This window comes from Rana temporaria, chromosome 3 (assembly GCF_905171775.1).
Source record: "Rana temporaria chromosome 3, aRanTem1.1, whole genome shotgun sequence".
Taxonomy (NCBI): Eukaryota; Metazoa; Chordata; class Amphibia; order Anura; family Ranidae; genus Rana; species Rana temporaria.
The window spans coordinates 436,013,261-436,038,893 of record NC_053491.1 but is presented as its reverse complement, the minus strand read 5'-3'; the positions used below and the strand labels follow the sequence as shown (position 1 = coordinate 436,038,893).

At 47.4% G+C, this 25,633-nt stretch overlaps 1 protein-coding gene across 1 annotated transcript in view; it reads left to right on the top strand.

Moving 5' to 3' along the window:
- The window catches only part of SHFL (shiftless antiviral inhibitor of ribosomal frameshifting), a 65,172-nt gene extending 39,921 nt beyond the window's left edge, over nt 1-25,251 (top strand). The window contains exons 6-9 of the mRNA XM_040346390.1: nt 16,539-16,694; nt 19,000-19,103; nt 22,660-22,808; nt 24,219-25,251. Of these exons, the coding sequence (XP_040202324.1) occupies nt 16,539-16,694; nt 19,000-19,103; nt 22,660-22,808; nt 24,219-24,433 (624 nt within the window). The 3' untranslated portion in view covers nt 24,434-25,251. The remainder of the gene's footprint in view (nt 1-16,538; nt 16,695-18,999; nt 19,104-22,659; nt 22,809-24,218) is intronic.
- Nucleotides 25,252-25,633: the final 382 nt, after the last annotated feature.

Below are 25,633 nucleotides of genomic sequence, written 5' to 3'. Positions count from 1 at the left end.
TCACTTTTACTGTGTCAGCATGGCTCGGCTGGGTGAAACATTATGTTACGTCGCTTCACCCCGTTGCCACTAGGGGCACGCGGGCGTGCTGCTCGCCCCCGGTGCTGATGCGAGTGCCGGGCAGGTGCGATGACCGCCAGGCACCCGCGTTGCTCGTGACTAGGGCTGCAACTAACGATTATTTTCATAATCGATTAGTTGGCCGATTATTGTTTCGATTAATCGGATAATAGCCTTAAAAAGAAAAAATTGCATTTTTACATTTTTTTTTTAGGGCCAATTTGTTGTTGGGCAGATTACAAAACACAAATTGCCGCAAAAACACATTACATGCTTTTCTGCAGCTTCTCCATTGAAGTATATTGAACCAAAAAAAAAAAAGCACCGTTTTGCGTTAAAAAGTCCTTGCCCTTTCCAAATACGCAGCAGCCGAAAAAAATCATGGATGTGAACGTGTCCCATAGGAAAACATGTAAATGAACTGTAGTATGTTTCTGCAAAAAGCACCAAAATGGTGTGAACCCGGCCTGAGATGTTTAGTAACATAATGGGGTTAAAAAAAAAAAAAAAAAAGAAGTACAAAAAGAGCAAATAATCGCTACTGTGAAGGGTTCATTTTTTTTACTGTGGGACAGTGAAAGTAATATTTACAGTAGCGATTTGCTTTTTTGTACTATAAAGGGCTAATTTTAGTTTTTTTAACCCCATTTTGTTACTGGCTGATTATTCGATTATGAAAATTGTAATCGATTAATTTCATAATCGATTAGTTGTCGATTAATCGATTAGTAGTTTCGGCCCTACTCGTGACCCAGCGATAACCGGGATCTGGTTCTTTCAGGGGAGAAATTACTGATTGTGTGTTCATACAAAGTGTAGTGGTGCACTTTGGGCACAAGTTCAAAAGATCACCTTGTTGTCCATTCATTCATCTGTCACATTTCCATTTCTTAAGGCCTCATTCACATAGCTACGGAGTCCGCCTGCTCCCGTCAGCTCAGCGGGAGATCAGTCCGCAGATCTCCGCTGAGCCGACGGATGACAAGCTCCTCTCTGCTCACTGAGCGGGGTGGGGCTTGTCGGGCACCGCTGTCTCCTATGGAGCGATCTGATGAAAACGGACAGCATGTCTGTTTTCATCAGATCTTACCTGATCCGATCCGCATGGACGAATGGGGACGTGGCCCCCATACGTCTGTGTGACGGTATCGGTATGATATCCCCGTCAACGTTCCCTTCTTCCCATAACGACAATCACCCCAATATTCCACGAGGAGGGATATCCCTGGAATCGCCCAGAAAGCCACACATGAGACAAGCTTACTGCTGGAACAAGACACTTTATTGACACAAAAACTCAGCTTATATGTGGTTACAGCCTGTTAGGAACGCCCCCCTCACACAGTGGGGTTTCCCATACAGATTATAGGAGACAAGTCGGAGCCGACCATGCAGACATGTTTCTTTAGATAAAGACATCACTGGAGTTAATTACTAGGTGTAACAGCCTGACCACAATGAAGCAATCAGAATAATTAACATGAGCCCCTTATCTAATCATTGTAAACAGTAAGGCCGGTCTCCTTCCCACACACAATAAATCAATTACCATTTGAACTAGGGAGCTGGCTGAGGAAGGGTCATTAACATGTCAATAGCTTGTGACACATGAACCAAGCAGGGAGATTTACACTGACATCCTTCACAATGGCCCCCCTTTTTCTCCCTGCTCCGGCAAACCCGGTTGGACCTTCCCTGGTCCAGTAGGGTTGACGGGTTCAGAGCTTTTAGTCCGAGGTTAACTCCGTTTGGCGTGACTGACCTCCATTGGTAACTGCTTCCGACTCAGGTATGCTACCGGGTCGTCAGATCACACGCCGGTCAGTCCCCAAGTCTTTGTGCGATCTGCAAAGTCACCAGAAGTCAGTGTGAAGACAGCGAATGGGTCTGTGCGCCGCCGTCTAGGTGTCCCGCTATGGGAGGGGGCAGGTTATGGCGTCTCAAGTGACAATCACAGGAGATTCATAAAAAGAAAAAGTTATATTTGTTGAAATGCTGTAGCACTGGTGCTCAGAGTCCGGGGGGGGGGGGGGAGGGGACTCAGAGCCCCATAAGGTCAGCCACCCCCTGCTCCCTCCGCAGCCGCCGGTTCTCCTCTTTGAGCTTCTCCAGCTCCATCTCCAGTTCATGGAGCCTGGGGGGGTCAGCCCGCTGTGACCTCAGGTGGTTGTTCTCCTCCTCCATGCGGCTTATGCACTCCTCCAGCTCTATGTACTCACGGATCAGATCCTGCTTGCTCATGTCCTGCAGGCTCTCCACGTGGTCCTTCATCATCAGGAACTGGGTGGTGGTGTAAGGGGCCACCGGTGGGCCCTTGGCGAACATCTCGGCCCGCATCTGGGGCGCCCGCTGCGATTCCATCTCCTCCAGTCGCTTCTTCTCCTCCCAGGTCCGCTGGTTATATGACTTCCAGGACCTCTTCTTCTTGGAGGGTAGCTGGCGGTGCCTCTTTCTGCCCAGCTCCCTCCAAGGCCCCTCCGGCTCATGGCGGTCGCCCATGACCAGCTGACAATGGTGTTCCCTGTTGTCCGTAATAACAGATTGTACCATGAGGGCTTCGTAAGGGGTGCCCAATGGTTCTTCCGGACCCAGCTCCTGGAGATCCCAAGCCGAGTCTACACAATGGGCTGCGGCTGGTGGGCGGTACCCAGGTTGAGACCAATTTGACCTGGTGTTGTCGTTCATGGGGCAATTCTGCTTGAAGTGACCCAACTGTTTGCACCGGAAGCAGCGTTGTTCGTTGCCCTCCTGGCGATGATAGCGAGGGCTAGATGTCACCGGTCTGTTAGGAGGTTGGTATCTAGCGGTTGGTGGGTGTGAGGGCACCGTTTGTGGTGGAGGTTGTTCCTGTGGTGTGACCTGGTTCGTCTTGCGAGTATCTGCATATTCATCCGCCAACTTCGCGGCCTCTGGTAGAGTCATGGGCCTGCGATCTCTCACCCAATCTTTGACGTCCGTCTGGATGTGATTGTAAAATTGCTCCAGGAGCATTAGTTGCAAAATGTCCTCTGCGGTGGTGGCCTGGCTGCTGTTAGCCCAGTTAGAGGCCGACCGGGACAATTGGCATGCCCATTCCGCATAAGAGTCTTTCGTGGTTTTGCGTGAGTCCCTGAACTTCTGTCGGTGGGACTCTGGGGTTACTGCATAACGAGCCAGGAGCACTTCTTTAACCCGGGCGTAGCTATGAATATCCTGATCTGGCACGGTCCGGAAAGCATCAGAAGCTTTGCCTGACAGTTTGCCTGACAATATTGCAACCCAGTCTCCTCTAGCTATTCGGTGCAGGTTACATTGTCGCTCAAAATCCGCCAGGAAGTTATCAATCTCACAGTCCTTTTCATCAAAAGCTTTAAAAGCGCTAAACGGAATCTTCCTTGCGTCTGCTGTGCTGTACTCACTGTTCGTAGAAGGTGCGGCTGCTTGTTGGACTGCTGCCAGTTTTAACTGTAGCTCTGCGTCCCTTATTTGTTTATCCTTCTGTAGCTCTGCGTTTACTAACATGTCCATCACTTTCAGTACCACATCTGGCGTTGGGTTCGGGCCGAACCACGCTAGCTTCTCTCTCATTAGCTTGTTGGCTGGCGATTCCTCCTCCTGAATCACTGGTGTCTCCATCTCTTGTACTGCTGGCGTTGCTGCAGTCCCGTCCTCCTGGTCTAGCTCCATTGATTCTGCTATGATGACCCGCTTGGTTTTGTTGCTAGCAATCCTTCCACGAACTTCCAGTAGTTCTTCCAGTGTCTGCTTGGAATCCGGGTGTGAAGGGGAATAGAAGGGAAAAATCCCACTGCTGCCAACCAATTGTGACGGTATCGGTATGATATCCCCGTCAACGTTCCCTTCTTCCCATAACGACAATCACCCCAATATTCCACGAGGAGGGATATCCCTGGAATCGCCCAGAAAGCCACACATGAGACAAGCTTACTGCTGGAACAAGACACTTTATTGACACAAAAACTCAGCTTATATGTGGTTACAGCCTGTTAGGAACGCCCCCCTCACACAGTGGGGTTTCCCATACAGATTATAGGAGACAAGTCGGAGCCGACCATGCAGACATGTTTCTTTAGATAAAGACATCACTGGAGTTAATTACTAGGTGTAACAGCCTGACCACAATGAAGCAATCAGAATAATTAACATGAGCCCCTTATCTAATCATTGTAAACAGTAAGGCCGGTCTCCTTCCCACACACAATAAATCAATTACCATTTGAACTAGGGAGCTGGCTGAGGAAGGGTCATTAACATGTCAATAGCTTGTGACACATGAACCAAGCAGGGAGATTTACACTGACATCCTTCACAGTCTGTTTTTAGCGGATCAGGTCGGATGTCAGCGGACATGTCTCCGCTGACATCCGACGCTCCATAGCGATGCATGGAGCGGCTGTTCAGGTCCGTGACAGACGGACCCGAACGGCCCGTAGTGTGAATGAGGCCTTAGACACAATGAAGAGTCACTTGCTTTACCCTGCGGTATTTTTATTATAAAAAGGATTTCTTGGGTAGAGTTGGGTAAGGGTGTGATAACGTGGGATGCCCATAAAAATTAGCACTTAGTAGATTTAGAATCTGATGATGAGGTACAGCAAAGATTGTATTTTAGTGAGCTGCGTCACTGCAGACTATTGCTCCCTTTATGCTGCCCTGTTTAGGATATGTCACTCTGAATGACTTTTCTGAGGCAAATACAGTTATCCAAATGCCCAAATAGTCCAGTGATATGGAAGTTGAATTCCCCAGCCACAGCCTTCCATATTGAGTTTAAATAAAATTAGAGTCACTCCTTGTAATATCCTGCTGTGTTGGACTGACCGTGCAACATCCCGTCAAAGACACCCCCTTGTGTCGTTCAGTTACTAGGGGCAACAGCAGATATTCCCAAGCTCCTTGAACAGACTCCTCTGGTCCCATCACTTGCTGTAATGTACCCACTGACCTGTTCCATGGTCCCCGGTCCATGGAAGAGACATGGTTCAACCGCACAGTCCAGCAGTAACAGTTCCAGGATGCTTGATCTTAGGTTTTAGTTCTTCCTATGCGGTGTTAAAGAAAGGTGGGCCTCTTCAGCACCGGGTAGGCCCGCGGGCCTGGGACCCTCACACAGAGACTACTGCCCCACACTCACACATTCCTCTGCTATCAGCATTTATCACTTCTGACAAGTATACCCTGACACCAAGAAAAAAAAGTGACAGGAGAGGGAGCCCCAGCACACAGCCCATGATTGGCAACCTTAGCTCTGCTCCTGTGTGCTAAAGTGGGGTGTGTCTCTTCCCTCCAATCAGAGCTCTCCTCACTGAGCTCTACAGAGTGTCACTTCAGCTCTCTGCCCCCTTTTTTCTGAACTCAGTCAAGCTTTAAATATTTCAGCACTTTTATTGGATGTAGAGAAGAGACTACAGCAAATAAACAGGTACAACGTATGTAGGAGGATTTTTTCCTACTAAAAAACACTGATCTGACCTTTGACCTTGACACTAACCCTGACACTGATCTAGACCAAAACCTGATTTAGCTTTTTTATCTATATTTTATGTATTTATTTTTGTACAGGCTTTTTTGGTTTACAATCTGTTCCTCAACATTGTATAAATTGAGATTTTCCTAGCTTGTGACGGAAAATATTAGTTATATGAAGACAGGAGGCGAGTATCTTATGCATTATCTTTCTTTTAATAATGCCCACAGCAGAAATACAACTTCAGTGAATTTCAATAATAAAAGAACTTTTAAAACAAACTACAAGTCCCAGCAGCCCCTTGGGCATATCAGCCAATCACGTGGACTCTGCTAGTATATAAGGGGCTGCCCCTTTAATCACTTCCTCTTTCTTGGAGCGAAACTGCTAAGGACTTGAAACCGCGACTTCAACTGCAACTAGTCTTCTGACCATCAACGATTTGGGTTCGGTGAGTCGAGTAGGTAGAGGTCCCAACGGGGACAACAAAGGAGATCCCTCCGGAAAACTTCTCAGCCTGTGGCTCGCGTGTTGCGGTCATCAATAACCTGGAACAATATGAGAATAAAGACCATGATAGGGTTGGGTCGGGAGGGAAGATACTCGCCTCCTGTCTTCATATAACTAATATTTTCCGTCACAAGCTAGGAAAATCTCAATTTATATATCAGACAGGAGGCTCATATCTTATGCAAGTTCAAAGTCATACATGGATATAAATACAGTGATAACAAAAAAGAAGTCTAACTAATAACCAAGTCACAGAACCGACATAGATACGTGTTCCTCCGGTCTAAAGTAGAATTGGCGGAAGGTGGTTTCGGAAGACCAGTCCGCCGCTCTCAGAAGATCCGACAGCGATCCTCCCGAGGTGATCACCTTCGTAGCCATGGCACCCCTGGAAGAGTGGGCACCAAATCGGGTAACGTCAATCCCAGCCATGTCCATGGTGGATCTAACCCACCGGGCCAGAGTGGCCGAGGAAACCGGAAGGTGTGGGCCGACATAGGAAATAAGGAGTTGGGGTAGAGACGGAGACCGAAGCGGGGCCGTCTGTAACTCATACGCTTGTAAACAGCGAACCACGCATAAACGTGGATGCGATGGGAAAAAAGGATAGAATACAGATTGTATCCCTGTTTTTGTTCTACGTACTACCGAGAACTGAACGCCTTGAGGTGAGAATTGGCGTCTGGATATGTCCAGGGCTCTGACATCGGATATGCGCTTGATGGAGACAAGGCATAAAAGGACCGTAAGTTTAAAGGACAACAGTTTCAGCGGAAGAGCGTCATTGTCGTCCCATGTAGAAAACATGTTCAATACTCTAGTTACGTCCCAGGTGCTCTGATATCTGGGGCGAGGTGGGCGTTGGAACCTAACGCCTCGCAAGAGATGGCACACCACGGGGTGTTTACCCACTGGAAGGGAATCTACAGGGGAGTGATAGGCCGAAATCGCAGAGCGATACACATTAATGGAGCTATAAGATCTCCCGGATGCAAAAGAATCCGCCAGATAGTTAGCAACCATTGCTACAGGTGCGTGAACGGGATCAATTTCCCGTTGATCACACCAACGTACCCAGGTTCCCCAGGCCGATCGGTATGCCGATCTAGTCCCGGGGGCCCAGGCCAGGGCGAGGAGGTCCCTAGCTGTTCGTGAAAGGTCGCAATTTGCGTCTGACACCCCGAAATCAGCCAAGCGAGGAGATGAAGGTTGTGATCCACGACCAGAGGGTGGGGTTCTCCTGCAGGGTTGGAAAGGAGGTGGGGGACACGGGGAAGCAGCCTGGGAAGATCGACAGTCATTCCCAGGAGAAGGGGAAACCACGGTTGTGTTGGCCACCAAGGAGTGACCAGCACGACTGAAGCCCCTAGGTTTGCCACCTGCAAGAGGAATCTGAGGATCATGGAGAAGGGTGGGAACGCATAGTGTGTCCCTCGTGGCCAGGTCTGGCGAAGGGCATCTATTGCCAGGGCTTCGGGGTCCGGCCTCCAGCTGTAAAAGCGAGGAAGTTGACAATTGAGGCGGGATGCGAACAGGTCCATGGAAAAGGGACCCCACAACCGAACCAGAGAAAGGAATACCGTCCGATCCAGCCGCCAATCGCTGGAATCTGTGAGGTATCTGGAATTCCAGTCCGCGATCAAGTTCGAGGTACCCGGAATGTATTCCGCCAGGGGAACGACGTTGCGTTCCAGACAGAAGTGCCAAAACTCCTTTGCTAGATTCGCCAGAGCCTTGGATCTGGACCCTCCTAGGCGGTTGACGTATTGGACTGCGGTTACGTTGTCCATCCGCAGTAATACGCAACAATTGGAGGCGTTCGGAAGGAGACTCCTGAGGGCGAAAAAGGCCGCCATGAGTTCCAACGCATTGATATGTAGCAGAGACTCCTCTGCGGACCAGGTCCCTCCTGTGGTGGAGGTTCCGCAGCGAGCCCCCCAGCCGTGCCGACTCGCATCCGATTCTATAATGTAATCCGGATTGGAGCTGAAAATGGTCTTCCCGTTCCAATCGATGGCGTGACTTAGCCACCAACGCAACTCCACTACGGTTTCCGCATCCAGAGGCACTTCGTCTGCATAGCGAAGACCCTGTCGCAGGTGGAGCGCTTTGAGTTTCTGAAGGGCTCGGTAATGGAGAGGTGCCGGGAAGATGGCCTGAATTGAGGCCGATAAAAGTCCTACTAATCGGGCCAAACCGCGTAAGGATACTCGCCGTTTGTACAATACGGAACGAATCTCCTCGCGGATAGTAGCTAGTTTGGCTTTGGGTAAGCGAAGTATAGAGTGTTTGGTGTCCACTAAGAACCCCAAAAACTCCATCTCTTGTGAAGGAATCAAGATGGACTTCTCGTGGTTTATGACGAAACCTAGCCCCTGGAGCAAGCTGACGGTCCAGGAGGCATGAATCATCGCCTGATGGTGAGATCGGGCCATTATGAGGAGGTCGTCTAGGTATATGATTAACCGAACGCCTCTGCTCCGTAAGGCCGCCACCACCGGCTTCAGCAACTTGGTGAAGCACCATGGGGCGGAGGAGAGTCCGAAGGGGAGGCAAGTGAATTGCCACAGCCTGTCTCTCCAAAGGAAGCGTAGAAGGTGTTGGGAAGCAGGATGAATGGGGACTGTGAGGTAGGCGTCCTTCAAGTCCACCTTTACCAGCCAGTCCTTGGGGCGTAACAGGTCTCTCAGATAATGGATCCCCTCCATCTTGAAGTGTCGGTAGACGACATGTTGATTGAGGGTCCTTAGATTTATAAGGGGGCGAAATCCGCCATCCTTTTTTCTGACTAGAAAAAGGTTGCTGAGAAACCCTGGGGAGACAGGGTCCACCTCTATCACGGCCTGTTTGGTAAGAAGGGCCTGAAGTTCTAGGTCTATGAGTGTTGAGTTTTGGTTTGAGAATTTGATGGGTTGAGGCATCACATTCATTTCTGGCAAGGAGTACAGTTCTATCTGATATCCCGCCACCGTGTTGAGTATCCAGGCGTCTGCCGTAATTGCAGACCAGGCGTGGATAAAATGTCTCAACCTTCCCCCCAAGAGAATGTGAAAAGAATTCGGGTGTGTGACACTCACCGGTAGTAGGTCTTGAGCGGGGATAGCCTCTCCCTCCGCGTCCTCTCCAGGGACGTCCGCGTGGTGGGAAGAAGGGAGCTGGTTGTGCCACTGGGATTGGGTATGATTGTGGAGCCTGGCTATACTGAGCGGGAGCTCTATAGTACTGCCTGCTTGCGGAATAGCGACCGGCAGAACGGCCCCTGTTTCTGCCGGCCCTAGGAAAAATTTTGGATGACCCTGCCTTTTTTAGTGATGACTGGGCTTTGTCCAGACTTGTGTACAGTCCGACCATCTTATTAATGTCCTTAATAAGGGAATCGCCAAAGAGCATACCTTCGGCTGAAGGGCCCGGTTCTGAGTCTGCGAGGTGAGACAGTTGAGGGTTCAGCCTCATCAGGATGGAGCGGCGACGCTCCGTGGAACAAATGGTATTGGCGCAGCCCAACAGACACACTGTTCTCTGGGCCCAACCTCTAAGTTGGTCCAAGTCGACCGGGGTATCCGTGGAGGAGGCCTGTTCGGCAATGTTTAGGATTTTGGTGACCGGGCCAAACAGGTCGAGGATTCGGTCCTGAATGGAGCGGAAGGATCTTTCAATACCCTTTTTTGAGTATTTACCCTGTTTGGTAAGGTATCTGAGAAGTACCGGGTCCACCTCGGGGGTGACTACCGTCTTCTTCGGAATACAGGGTCGGGGACACTCAGCCCTCAATTTACTGCGATTATTTTTATCCACAGACCTACAGGCCCAGTACTGGATATATTGGGCAACCTCCGGGAGGGGGGCCCATTCGCCAGAGCGGGGGTGAGAAATCCCTTCTGGGTCGAAGAAGGGTTCTCCCCTGGCATCTAAGATAGTTTCGCCCTGGGTTACAGGGGTGGCGTTGTCAGGGGGCGCCATATGCCCACTACCCTCATAATCAGTATCATCATCAGACTCGTAGGCGTCTGACGCCTCAGATTCTGTGGACGAATCTGACGTGTCCACAAAGGAATCTGGTTTGGTCCGTCTAGCGGACTTTTGCCTCTGCGTTTGCTGCTCCCCGAGGCTCAGGGGTCGGTGAGAGTCTGGAAGGGTAGTGGGTCGGCAGACCGGGTTGGGTGCTGCCTGGGGCACATTATTTACTTCCCCTGCCGGGGAGTCGTATGTTGTGGGAACATGCTTGCGTTTGTGTGTCGCTTTGCCCTTTTTTGTGGGCGGTTCACCACGGCCTGGGGGTCCAGGCATGACAGGTGCAGCCAGGTGTGGCACAGGGGCGGAAGCCATGGCTATTTGCACTGAGTGATTGATTAAATCCTGTATCTGGGCAGCAGTAAGGAAAATAGGGTTATGGGGGGTAATATCTCCCTCAGATGGCATGGTAGGGAAATCAGTGCATTCTTCATCAGCCATGATTGGTTCTCTATTACAGCTGAGAAGTACAGTATGGTATCAGGGGTAGATGAATTTATATCCCCAGCGTTAGGAACAGATACTATGAGTATCTATCAGGGTACCTATCCGGATGGAAGGGGTTAATTGTATTAGGGAGCTGATTTTATAGGGACCGCAGAGGCACTATAGGGGCGTCCTACCGTTCAGCCGACTCACTCCACACTGGAGCAGCGGCGAAAGGTAGGAACTTCCCCGCTCAGGAGGGCGTAATCTCGCGAGATTACGTCTCCTGCGCACTGATAGGCTGGAGCGGAGGTCCGCCGGGCACGCCCCCCGCAGCGTACGGTGCGCTGATAGGAGAAGCGTGGGGATTGCTCGACACGCCCCCCCAGAGACGAGACTGTCTGAGGGGAAGCGCGCGGAGAGTGTGAGGAGGTGAGGGAAGGCGCCAAGTTAATTAAAATGGCGCTGCCTGCGGAGTGAAAACTTCAGGGGGAAGAGACAGTAGAAGAAAGTTTTTTTTTTGAAAAACGCCGCAAACGGAGCGTTTTAACGCTAAATAAACAGTAGTAATTTACTACCTTTTTTCATCCTCAGACAATATGGGATAGATAGAAAAATACAAATAAAAGAAATGAGTACAGTACATGAATATGGACAGTACATAAATTGTGGATGGGAAACGTAGAGGGAACAAGTCCCAGTCAACGAATCCCAGCAAAGTATTAAATACAATCTATAAATAAATCTATAAACAGTACTTATCTAAATAGTACTTATCTAGTTTCTTGCTGTGAGCAGAAAGAAAGAGGAAGTGATTAAAGGGGCAGCCCCTTATATACTAGCAGAGTCCACGTGATTGGCTGATATGCCCAAGGGGCTGCTGGGACTTGTAGTTTGTTTTAAAAGTTCTTTTATTATTGAAATTCACTGAAGTTGTATTTCTGCTGTGGGCATTATTAAAAGAAAGATAATGCATAAGATATGAGCCTCCTGTCTGATATATAATTTTCTCCCTTCAAGAAGAGAAAGAGTACAGGGGCAGGCTGTACAATTACTGATTACCGCAAAAGCCAATCACAGGCTATCACAGTGATCATGTGATTGAGAGCTGGTCCCGATCTTTAGTACACGACCTGAAGCTTCCAGTGACAGCTCGGTCTTCATGCTGGGTAAGCATTGCACAGCGTGCTTCCAGCACAAACACAGTTACACACATAGGCCCGGATTCACAGACACTGGCGCATATTTATGCCGCCGTAGCATATCTCCTTTACGCTACGCCGACGCAGCGCAGAGAGGCAAGCACTGAATTCACAAAGCACTTCCTCCCAAATCTGCGCTGGGTTTCTCAGGCGTAAGTCGGCATAGGTGGAAGTGGGCGTGAGCCATGCTAATGAGGCGTGACCCCATGCAAATGATGGGCCGAGCGCCAGACAGATACGTATCGCCAACTGCGAATGCGCCGTCCCGTGGGCGCACCTCAGTGCGCATGCTCACAATCACGTCGGAAAAAACTGCCTAAGATACGTCGGATCACTGCCTACGGCATGAACGTAACCTACGCCTAGTCATATTCACGTCCTACATAAACTACGTAATATACGTCGGCTTGTGTTCCCTGGTGCAGCCATTTGCATGGGTGCTGCTGAGTTACACCTCCTTTATGGGGCATAACTTTACGCCGGACGTATGACTTTACGCGCACTGCGTCGGACGGACGTACGTTCGTGAATCAGCGTATCTCCCTCATTTGCATATGTGAATAGAAAATCAATGGGAGCGCCAAATATGTCCAGCGTAAATATGCGCCCACTCTACGCCGGCGTATGCAAGTTACGTCAGTCGGATGAAGCCTATTTTCAGGCGTATCTTAGTTTCTGAGTCCGGCACATAGATACGACGGCGCATATTTGCACTTACACGGCGTATCTGGAGATACGTCGGCGCAAGTGCTTTGTGAATCGGGGCCATACAGTATGTGGCCCAATGGAAGAGGGCGCCATGTACAGGGTTAATTACATACATAAATACCGATCTGCCTGTTTACTTACAAACCTTCTTGTGATCACCTTTTCATAATGGTTATGGTGGTTACATGATTGGGAAATAACCTGATTGTTTCCCAGTTGTTTGTTGTCAGGAAGCACATAATCTGACAGCTAGGAATGTGCACCTGTGTCAAAACAGGAATGTTAATCTACAGCGTGCTGATGCCTGCTGATTAACCCCTTCATGGACACAGGTCCTCTATGCCTTTTTGCAGTACATAGCTGAAGAAAACCTATACAGGCATACCCCACTCTTAAAGTGGTTGTAAACCCCACTTTATGACTTTTACCTACAGTTAAGCCTATAATAAGGCTTACCTGTAGGTATAAAGAATATCTCCTAAACCTGTACGGTTTAGGAGATATTCCCCCCCGCAATGCGCCGCTGATTGCAGCGGCAGCGGCGCATGGGCAGCGGGGATCCTCAGCTAAAGGAACGGCAGCCGCCTGACCTTGCCGAATTGAAGTCTTCCGCGGGCATGCGTGGGAGTGACGTCATTGCCGCTCCAGCCAATCACAGTACTGGAGCGGCGATACCCGGAAGACACGCCGAGTCAAGATGACATCTCGCTCGGCGTGGACCAGGTAAGTTCCTCTCACCTCGTTCCGAGGTAAGTATTTCATAATGAGCTAATATGCGGTGCATACTAGCTCATTATGGCTTTTGCCTTTCAGGTGAAAAATATTTAATAAAATAATCGTGGGTTTACAACCGCTTTAAGTACTAAAGCTGAAGAGTGAAAAATCAGGCTCACTTCTACATAGAGACTAAGGCCCCTTTCACATTAGCGGACCGTTCGTCCGTTCATTACAAGTCCGTTTACGGACTTGTAATGAATCCCTATGGGATCGCGTCCGTTAGCGGATGGAGCATCCGCGACCATCCGCGTCCGTCGGGATCCGCTTTTGCGAACGGAAGAAACCCTATTTTTTTTCCGTCCGGCGGAACGGATCGGATGCAGACGGACAGACGGTCCGTCTGCATCCGATCCCCCATAGGGGAGAGCGGAGCAGAGACAGGGCGGTCTCTGCACTGTGTGCAGGGACCGCCCTATCCGCCGACAGCTCAGCGGGGATGATGGATGATCCCCGCTGAGCTTTGGCGGACACTCCGTGTGAAAGGACCCTAATGAGAATCTAACCCCAGCTTGTTCAATTAAGCCTGGTAAAAAAAACTGGAAGCTTGTTGGTTTTTATGCAGAATTGAGCCTGATTTTGCGCTTTCCAGCTTTAGTAAATAATCCCCATTGGGTTCTTAATAGTAGGGTATGCCTGTACTCTGCCCATGCAAAGCATCTCCTCTCCTCTCCCTGCATTCTCCTACTGCTCCATTCAGCCTAGGTTCCCATTGGAGCGATTTGGCATGCCGTTTGACATGCCAAATCGGTGGCTATTGCTGGCTATGGCACTATCCGAATTTCCGGCGCCACACCTTTTCCCAAAAGTAGTTTCTCTACTACTTTTGGTGACTTTGAGTGCATTTTTAATTAGGGCCAAAACAACTAATCGATTAATCGACAACTATTCAATAATGAAATTAATCGATTACAATTTTCATAATCGATTAATCGGCCAGTATCATAATGGGGTTAAAAAAAACGAAAATTAGCCCTTTATAGTACAAAAAAGCAAATCGCTACTGTAAATATTACTTTCACTGTCCCACAGTAAAAAATGAACCCCCTTACAGTAGCGATTATTTGCTCTTTTTGTACTTATTTTAGTTTTTTTAACCACTTAAGGACCGGACCAATATGCTGCTAAATGACCCAAGGGGTTTTTACAATTCGGCACTGCGTCACTTTAACAGACAATTGCGCGGTCGTGCGACGTGGCTCCCAAACAAAATTGGCGTCCTTTTTTCCCCACAAATAGAGCTTTCTTTTGGTGGTATTTGATCACCTCTGCGTTTTTTTTTTTTTTTTGGGCTATAAACAAAAATAGAGCGACAATTTTGAAAAAAATGCAATATTTTTTACTTTTTGCTATAATAAATATCCCCCAAAAACATATATAAAAATTTTTTTTTCCTCAGTTTAGGCCGATACGTATTCTTCTACCTATGTTTGGTAAAACAAATCGCAATAATCGTTTATCGATTGGTTTGTGCAAAATTTATAGCGTTTACAAAATAGAGGATAGTTTTATTGCATTTTTATTATTTTTCTTTTTTTTACTACTAATGGCGGCGATCAGCGTTTTTTTTTCGTGACTGCGACATTATGGCGGACACTTCGGACAATTTTGACACATTTTTGGGACCATTGTCATTTTCACAGCAAAAAATGCATTTAAATTGCATTGTTTATTGTGAAAATGACAGTTGCAGTTTGGGAGTTAACCACAGGGGGCGCTGTAGGAGTTAGGAGTGTAGGAGTGTGTGTTTACAACTGATGGGGGGTGTGGCTGTAGGTCTGACATCATCGATCGAGTCTCCCTATAAAAGGGATCACTCGATCGATGCAGCCGCCACAGTGAAGTACGGGGAAGCCGTGTTTACATACGGCTCTCCCCGTTCTTCAGCTCCGGGGAGCGATCGCGACGGAGCGGCTATAAACCTTTATAGCCGCGCCGTCGTCCCGGATCGCTCCCCGCGGGAATCCGACCGCCGCATGTAGCGGGGGGGGGGGTCCCGATCGGACCCGCGGAAAGGCAGGGACGTACAGGTACGCCAATGTGCCTGTACGTGCCATTCTGCCGACGTATATCTACATGCGGCGGTCGGGAAGCAGTTAACCCCATTATGTTACTAAAAATCTCAGGCCTGGGTCACACCTCTGTTTTTTGGTGTTTTCCTATGGGACACATTCACATCCATGATTTTTTTTCAGCTGCTGCGTATTTGGAAAGGGCAAGGACTTTTTTTTTGGTTCAATATACTTCAATGGAGAAGCTGCAGAAAAGCATGTAATGTGTTTTTGTGGCAATTTGTGTTTTGTAATCTGCCCAACAACAAATTGGCCCAAAAAAATAAAAAATGCAAATATATATATATTTTTTTAAGGCTATTATCCGATTAATCGATTTATCGAAACAATAATCGGCCTACTAATCGATTATGAAAATAATCGTTAGTTGCAGCCCTAATTTTAATAGACATCTATTCAGGAACCCGCACAGATGTCGGGAAAAACTCTGACTGTTTTTTCTGACGGAATTCCGTTCAAGCTGTCTTGCATACACACTGTCACACCAAATTCCAACCGTCTAAAACGCAGTGACGTACAACACTACGACGAGCCAAGAAAAATTAAGTTCAATGCTTCCGAGCATGCGTTGACTTGACTCTGAGCATGCATGTTTTTTTCTTCGTTGGAGTTCCATACAGGCTAACAGAATTTTTTTTTATCGAAAAAAGAGAGCATGTTCTCTTTCTAAGTCCATCGGAATTTCCGATGGAAAAACTTAGATGGGGCACACACACGGTCGGAATATCCGATGAAAAAATTCCTTCTGACTTTTTCCATCAGAAATTCCGATCGTGTACGAGGTATTAGGCCCTTTTTACACGTGCGCCTTCGTGCAATGAATTCCACTTGCTCAGCGGGGGACCACTCCACTGATCCCCACTCAGCAGGCAGATGACAAGTCCTGTCCGCTCACTGTGCAGAGTGGATACAGTCCTGCTCTCCTCTATGGGAATATAGGATGGAAACGGACCACCTGTCCGCTTTTTATCTGATCCGCCAGACAGATGTTAAATAGGACCATCATCCGTCTGGATTTTACAGACAGGATCAGATCGGATAGCGGCGGATGTCAGCGGACATGTGTCCACTGACATGCGCCGCTCCATAGAGGAGACTTCAAGGTCCGATCAAGTCTGCCTGAAAAACTAACAGGTGGACCTAATCAGACAGCCTGTGTGAAAAGGCCCTATCAGAACCATTTATTATTCTGTATCATTCTTTGCACTGTTACAGTAGTGGGAGTAGACCTGACCTTGGAGATCATTGGAATGTGAAGCTTGCTGGAAATTTGGACAGGAGAAATGATCCTTGTTTTTTTCTCCTCAGAACCTGGCTGAAAGATTGAAGCATCTTCCTCTGACAGAGAAGAACTTAAAAATGTTTACCAATGCTACTGAAAACCTCATCCCCTCTCATAACCGCCAGTTCTCCTGCAGAGAATGTGACAAGATGTGGTGGCGAAGGGTTCCACAGAGGAAAGAGGTGGGTGGCCAGAATAAAAGTGAAGCAGCGGTGGGGTATTCTGTTGCACTTTGGACCTAATGTACTTGAAAGAAAAAACGCCTTTGTAATAAATGTTTTGGTTATTAAGGCTTCAGTGTATTTTGCTCCATGTCCAATTAGAATGAAGCTTCTGGGATGAATCAGGGCTTCTGGGATGAATCAGATCGATTCTGATTGGTCAGCACTGACACAGAACAACATTCTGATCCATCCTGGAAGCGCTGCATAGAGAAGAGGGAGAAGAGCGGGGATTTCAAACCTTCACTGAAACCTGCAAGAAATGTTCCCTTTAAATCTTTAAGCCCTGTACACACGGGCCAGAATCTCGTCAGGAAAAAAAACGTTGTTTTTCCTGACGAGATTCTTTGCAAGATTCTCTTGCCGGCCGAGTGTACACACACTCAATTCTAAAGAACCGCCGTTCTTTTGAATGGCACGAACGCGGTGACGTCATCGAGTATGACGAGCAAGCGCTCGTCACATTCAATGCCGTCACCGCCATCTTGCTTCACCCTACCTATTCCTTGGAAGCTATTTCGAGCATGCGCACGTTTCCATGGAGAGGTAAGTATACACACTCTCAGGTTTCTCGTCAGGAAAACACTGCTGAGAATCTCACAACGAGAAAATAGAGAACAGGTTCTCTCTTTTTCTCGTCGAGATTCTGGGCAGTTTTCTTGACGAGAAACCTCGAAGCCTCGTACACACACACGGTTTACTCAGCAAGAAAGCTCTGCCAGCAGCTTTCTTGCCGAGAAAAACCATGCGTGTGTACGAGGCTTTAGTCATTTAGACCAGGGGGCTCCAAACTTTCTAAACAAAGGGCCAGTTCATTGTCCTTCAGACTTTAGGGGGCCAGACTGTGGCAAGTGGGTGTGGAAATTTTCCTGGCATCAGTGGAGTAAACATTGCCACATTTGGTACTAGGGGGATGAATAATGTCCCATCATTGGTATCATTGGGAGGAATAGTGCCTGATTGTTGGTAGCATTGGGAGGAATGTTACCCCATTGTTGTTATCATTGAGAGCAATATTGCCCCAACGTTGATATTAGTAGGAGATATAGGGCCAGATTCACAACCGAGATACGACTGCGTATCTCCAGATACGGCGTATCTGAGTTGCGCCGTCGTATCTATGTGCCTGATTCTTAGAATCAGTTAAGCATAGATTTCCCTTAGATCCGACAGGCATATCTGTGTTACACAGTCGTATCGTAAATGCATATTTACGCTGGCCGCTAGGTGGCGCTTCTGTCGAATTCCGCATCGAGTTTGCAAATTAGCTAGATACGCGAATTCAGGAACGTACGTCCGGCCGACGCAGTACATTTACGCCGTTTATGTTAGGCTTTTCCCGGCGTATAGTTACCCCTGCTATATGGTGGCGTAAGTGCGGCGTACCAATGTTAAGTATGGCCGTCGTTCCCGCGACGAAATATGAAAATTTTACGTTGTTTGCGTAACTCGTCCGTGAATGGGGCTGGATGTAATTTACGTTCACGTCAAAACCAATACGTCCTTGCGGCGTATTAGGAGCAATGCACACTGGGAGATTTCCACAGACGACGCATGCACCGTTCGTGAAAAACGCCAATCACGTCGGGTCACACAACATTTACATAAAACAAGCCCCCCTGTTCCAAATTTGAATTAGGCTGGCTTACGCCGGCCGATTTACGCTACGCCGCTGCAACTTACGGAGCAAGTGCTTTGACAATACAGCACTTGCCCGTCTAAGTTGCGGAGGCGTAACGTAAATTGGATACATTACGCCGAAGCAAAGATACGCGGATGTACCAGAATCTAGCCCATAGTGTCTCGTATTAGTAGGAGAAATAGTGCTCTAAGGGCTGGATAAAGGCAAGCAAAGGGCCGCATCCGGCCCCTGGGCCGCAGTTTGGAGACCACTGATTTAAAGCATGGGTGCTCAACCTGTGGCCCTCCAGCTGTTGCAGAACTTCAAGTCCCAGCATGCCTCTGCCTTTGGAAGTCATGCTTGTAACGGTCAGGGGCTTGCAATACATCATGGAACTTGTAGTTCCACAAAAGCTGGAGGGCCACAAGTTGAGAACCCATGATTTAGAGCAGGGATCTCCAAACTACAACCATCCAGCTGTTGCGGAACTACATGTCCCATGAGGCATTGTAAAACTCTGACATTCACAGATATGACTAGGCATGATGGGAACTGTAGTTCCTGAACTGGAGGGTCATAGTTTTGATTTAGAGTTTAGCAGGATGTTGTTGGTGTTCTATTAATGTGCTCTCTTTTTCTGTTCAGGTGTCCAGATGTCACATCTGCCGCAAGAAATACGACCCGGTGCCTTATGATAAAATGTGGGGGATCGCAGAGTTCCATTGCCGGACCTGCAACCGGATGTTCAAGTAAAGCAAAGCATTTCATTATTGTCTTTTCTCTCTCTGATTTATTTTTATTTTTTATGAACTTCACATTTTACTGTTCATTCCTTTTATTTATCTCTTGTTTGCAACAATTTATGTTCCACAGTAAGGAGAAATTATAACGTGTTGCCTAGAGCAGCTTGTGTTTCAATTGCCGAGTAGGATAGAGGATTGTGATGGCTTGGAGTTTTTGCTCAGTGGTAGTGTTTCTCAGTGAGTTAAGTCCACTCCAGAAGTTCTGTCTACGGGCTTGTTGGCCAACTTTTATTAATAAAATGAAAAAGAAGTTCATACAGAAAATCTATTTCCCACACAAGGGTTTCCAAGATAAACATGAACATAAATAACATTCAGCCTTGTGGCGCTCTAGAGGAGCAGCGCTGCTCAGGCCTGTTGCGTTGGTCCTCCAGGCCATCAAACACAGCACCTCAGTTCTCCTGTACACATTCTTTGCTTTGGCTCCTTTCCAGCTCCTTGCTGCTCTGTCACTAACTGAACCTGTTCTGTGCAGACATACATGCACTGGATGCCCCGTGCCACTCCTGAGGAAGGATTGAGGTCCTCCTGACCCCTATGCAGACTCCTCCTGTCTCTTGGATAGAACCTTGAACTGTTGTCAGGTTCTAGATAATAAGGGCTGTAAACACCTGCACATTTAGTCTGCTGGTTTCTGGCAAGAGCCGCACACTGGGTTGGAGACCTTCTAACTGAAAAAATAGGGAACGGAAAATACATGATTACTTTGACGTTGTTATGGCTGCAGCTAGATGCCATAACCCCGGTAAAGTTTATTCCCTCGGGCCCTGGTCTTTCTGATAAAAGTGGTCCAAGTAGCGCATTCGCCACTGGATTGCTTTTAGAAGTGGCGGGGGGGTCACCCCCCTTTTACTTTCCTGTGGTTCCCAGGCTTACCTGGGCAATCAGTAACTCCAGAAACCGATCCGCTGCTGGTGGCGGCTGGGTACAGAGATGAGTAAAGGAAAAATGGTTTCCTCTCATCTTTATGGCCTAGGACAGGGGTGCCCAACCAGTGGCCCGGGGGCCACATGTGGCCCGTGGAGCCCTCTGATGTGGCCCGCGGCCTCCTGCTCTGGGATGTAATAGAATACTGTTATTAATGGTCAGTTTATTACTAAAATCAGTGTATATATGGGAATATCTTTTCCGCAGTGGTTACTGGGCTGCTTTAAAACTGATCCGCAGGTGCAGAGCAGTTTACCAGTGGGTTACCTGCACTGAGCCATAGACTTCTGTTATTACCTGCGAGTTTGATGAGCTTTCTGAAAGTGCACCGAACCTGCAGAATATAATAATAGAAGTCTATTGCAAAGTGCAGGAAAGCCAAAGGTATACTGCATTGCAACCGTGGTTCGGGTAAACCGCAGCGCATCAGCGTGAAAGCAGCCTTGGGCCCCTTTCACACTGTCAGTCCGACCAATTGGACCCTCCATTCATCTCTAAGGCCTCGTACAGACGGGCAAACATGTACGATGAAAACGGTCAGCGTACATGTCCGCCCAGAGATTTCTGTATGATGGCTGTGCACACCATCATACAGAAATCCGCGCGTACACGATACGCGGCGACGGCGCGGCCTCGTCGGCGCGTATCGTGTAAAATTTTTTTTATCTTTTGCTTTTAAAAAAGAAGAATAGCGTAAGCTCGTTTGGCTGTACCTCTCCTGTGTATAACAGGAGTGCAGTTCGTTTTGCACTCCTGTGACCTTTTTTTCAGCAGAGAGCGGGTTGAAGTCTGCTTTCTGCTGACGTCACAGAAGTCAGTCCAGGCACTACGTCATCACAACCACGGAGTCAGGATCCTCCAGATCCCTGGACTGACACCCGGCTCTGCCTCTCAGTGAGCTTCTGAGAGCCTAAGCGGGCAACCCCCACCCCTCCACAGCACTGCGCTTCAGCGAGAAGGGGACAGAGCAGAGAGCTGTGATTGACAGTCACCAGCTCTCAGTGAGAACTGAGTGATCGGCAGTGTTCGATCGCTCGGTTCCCAGTGCAGAGGCTGGGCTTAGAGGGACAGATCGGACCGATGCTTCATCCACCTTGGTAAGTTTGACTCATAAAAAATCATGCTTCTCTTTTAAGCGTTTGCGGCGATACCTCACATGTAAACAGCGTTTGCACCACACATGTAAGTTATCACCGCAAATTTCAAAACGAGAGCGATAGTTCTAGCACTAGACCTCTTCTGTAACTCTAAACTGGTACCTGTAGAAATGTTTAAAGTGACACCTATGGAGATTTTTTAGTACCGTAGTTTGGTGCCATTCCACGAGTGCGCACAATTTTAAACACTTCAGCCTGATTTTGCCCAATAGAGCCACCTTGCCACAGTATATGTACGGCAGGCTGTCGGGAAGTGGTTAAAGCATGACATGTTAGGTATCTATTTACTCGGCATAACGTCATCTTTCACATTTCTTTAAAAAATTGGGGTATATTTTTTTTTTTTTTTATATTCATTAAAGTGTATTTTTCCCCAGACAGTATGAGTATTTTTCTAGCAAAAAAAAATGTTTTTTACTTGTAAACAAAGAATGTCAGAAAAAGGCCTAGTCAGCAAGTGGTTAACTCCCAATGCACTTTGAAGTCTCTGAGCTACTGAGTGGGGGATCAGCAGAGCTGGGGGTACTACTGAGCTGGGAAACCAAAAGAGCTGAATGTACTGCTGAGCCAGGGATATGCTGAACAATGGTACTAATGAGCTGGGGATCTGATGACAAGTACTACACGTTATAGTAATTAAAGTGTAAAATGCCAGAACAGCGTGGAAGCCTGATATAATTTCTTTCTTTTCTCTTTAAAATATATATATACGTTATATAGCCACAACTTGATTGAATATGGAAGGGTTAATATCCTTATCAGGCTATTTCTTGCCGTCCATGCCCTGCTGGGGGAATTTCCTTTCACTTCCTGTCTTGAAGGCGCAATGGGAAAAAAATGGAAATCTCTCTATGATGAAAGAATTCCCCTCTAATGCCCCGTACACACGATCGGTTTTCCTGTTGGAAAAAGTCTGATGAGACCGTGTGTATGCTCCATCAGACTTTTTCCAATGGAAAAACTGCTGGAAAAAGATCACTTTTTTCCCGTCAGGAAAAAAACTGATCGGAATTTCTGACCATGTGTACAAATCCCGACGTGCAACATTCCTACGCATGCTCGGAAACAATTCAACGCATGCTCAGAAGCATTGAACTTAATTTTCTTGGCTCGTCGTAGTCTTTTAAGTCACCGCGTTTTTGGCAGTCAAAATTTCACTGAACTTTTGTGTGACCGTGTGTATGCAAGCCAGGCTTGAGAGGAATTCCATCCAACTTTTTTTCCGACGGGAAAACCGATCGTGTGTACAGGGCATTAGTCACTGGAACATTTGCTCCACTGACATTTCCTATTACCTTCTGCTGTCACAAAGTTCACCAGGGCCAATATAAAGAGGCTGAATCTCTCCAGTGGACAGTCTACAATTAAAAAGTTTTGCCTTTACACACTCTTTAAAGTTTTTTGTCTTGTTCTTTCAGGGGATTTTCTCAGATGGGCTGTGCTTGCCCCTGTTACATGTGTACTACACCCGTCCTGCCCATTCGCATACTTCCTCCAAGCCGGAACAAAGGCCCACGAACCCGCAGCCCTCACAGCTGCTTTGCCGAAGACTGCTACAATCGCAGAGGTAAGCAGGATTTGCGATCAAAGGATTTTTTTTAGAGGGATGTTAAAGCTGACCTGTATTTTACAAATAGTCCACCTAGTTCCTCTAGCTCCTACAGCCAGATAAAGCTCATTACCTATACCTGCAATGCTTTGTGCTCAATAGTGCAGCACAATGGTTGTGCATAATGCTACCCATGAAACATAAGGGGAAAAAAAGCCTTATGAGTTTGTAATAATCTGAAGCAACGCTGTAGCCTGGCCTAGGCCAAAAAGGCCCAGGCCTAGGGCAGCACTTTGCAGGGGGGCAGCACGGAAAGGGTCCCCGCCGGCTTGCACTAGTCACTGTTATGCCGCGTACACACGATCGGAATTCCGAATGAAAAAAGTCTGATGGACTTTTTTAATTGGAAATTCCGATCGTGTGTGGGCCCCATCTGACTTTTTTTCCGTCGATGTTTAGAGATAGAACATGTTTTCTTTTTTTCCAATGGAAAAATAAATGATTGGAAATTTCCTATCGTCTGTGTGCAACTTCGACAGAGAAAAAACTCACGCATGCTCAGATCAAGTCGACGCATGCTCGGAAGCATTGAAATACATTTTTCTTGGCTTCGCGTTTTGGACGGTCGGAATGTATTTTGACAGTGTGTATGCAAGACTGATGGAAGTCAGCTTCATCGGAATTCCGACTGAAAATTCCATCGGATTTTATTCCATCGTAAATTCCGATCGTGTGTACGTGGCTTTAGTGTAGCACCAGTCTTATGGGGCGGACTGGGCTTAGAGGCAAATTAGTCTAGCGCCCCCATAAAGCAGCCGCACTCCAGGTATGCGGGCGGCCAGCATTCCGCAACTGGGGGGGACTGATTCTAATTTTGACTGACCTATCATACTGGACCACAAAACTTCCTCACCGTGCTATATGTTTTCTGCTGCACCCTTGGCATAGTTATATCTTCTTAGTCCTCTCCATCAAATTATCAGAAATTTGTTCTTAAAGTAGAGCTATAGGCAACACTTGGAAAGTAGCAAAAGACGGATGGAAGGCCGCACACCAAGGAACTCTTGAGTTGTCTTTATTGAAGGAGCGGTGAACCCCACCTCGTATAGGCAACACTTCCTGCCCAATACCAAAAAAGGAAGTGAGAGAAAATCTATGCAAATTAAGGGAATTCATTGCCCCCCCCTTGAGGCCCTCAGAACTAGTGTACCCACTCGAAAATTTCAGGGTGGGTCTTAAACAGCAAGGGGTGTGGCCTTGACAGAAAGGGGTGGGTCATATTTAAATTAGGGGGTGCACACATTTAGTCAGGCCTAGGGCAGCACACAACCTAAATACACTACTAATCTAAAGGGGTTATTCACCATAATACCAAAAGCTCTATAATTGATGTAGAAGAAATATTTAACTTTTTATGTTTCCCCGCAGAGCCTCACATTCAAGGTGTGCTATGTGTCCACCCTAGAAGCAGAGCTAAAAACAACGAACCCAAAGTGCTTTATGCCAGCACCCCACATGTGAGCTCAGGGTCCACCGTGGCCACCTGCTTGAGCCAGGGCAGCCTGACCCAGTGTGACCTGGATGAGCTTATCCTGGATGACATCAAGGAGACGGATGAAGAGGAGAGCGATGATGACAGTTAAAGACCAACAGTGGGTAACCTGGAATCCATATGGACTGTCCAGATCCACTAGGTCATTTCTTAAGTGAAAGGTTGGCCGTTTAGCCATGTTTATATGAAATTTGTTGACCATCAAAGGGTGAAGGCTGTTGATTTTTGCATAGGTTAGTGGGTCAGCATACCCACCAGCTTGTTAAAGGTCCCTGAAATTTGGTGGGGAGAACAATACCCCAATATCCTATCCATTTTAGGTCCAAAGGCTGGATTCTTTACATATTGCATGGAGAATCCAACAGAAAGCCAGCCAGACTATGGCTTGGCATTAAGCCAAAGGGTTTGTGATAGCCGGAGGGAATGGTGGAAGCCACCACTAGGTCCAGAAAACCTATAACCAATCAGAAGGTGATTGAGCCTATCATGCTCCTTTAAAAACTTTAGGCTGAATGGGCCATTGAACCTCGTGTTTTGTGTTGTTTGTTGGGGGAAACCACAGTTAAGATCAGCAGAAGTTGAGCCTTAAACATTTCCAAGAGAAATAAGTGCCTTATCTTTGTGTCTTTTTTTTCCGGTGTACACACTGTGTTGTGTTGTATTTTTTTACTGTTGCTCCTATCTAAATCATATAAATTCACCTGTCATTTGTTGCATTATGCTCCGCCATTTTGATTTTTGTAAGAGTGCTAATGGCTGACATATCTGGTTGCATCAGCTGACATTTGGTATTCTGACACAACGTTGCTTCAGTCTTCACATTTTTTGCAGTAAGAAATTCTTTGCTACAATTATCTCTGGAAACCACTTTTTGTTACAAAAAAATAAAAAGTTATGTTTTTAAACACATTTTTTTGTATTGAGCTTTAATTCTGAACAAAAGAAAAGACTTCACTGTTATTGGTCACCAGCACATATATAGCCAGATACAGAGAGTTACGCCGGCGTATCAGTAGATACGCCGTCGTAACTCTGAATCTGCGCCGTCGTAAATTTAAGCGTATTCTGGAAACCAGATACACTTAAATTAAGTCTCCTACGCCGTCGTATCTTAGGGTGCAATTTTTCCGCTGGCTGCTAGGTGGCGCTTCCGTTGAGTTTGGCGTAGAATATGTAAATGACTAGATACGCCGATCCACGAACATACGTGCGCCCGTCGCAGTAAACATACGCCATTTCCGTAAGAGGTATGCCGGCGTAAAGATAAAGCTGCCCCTAGTTGGCCTAGTCA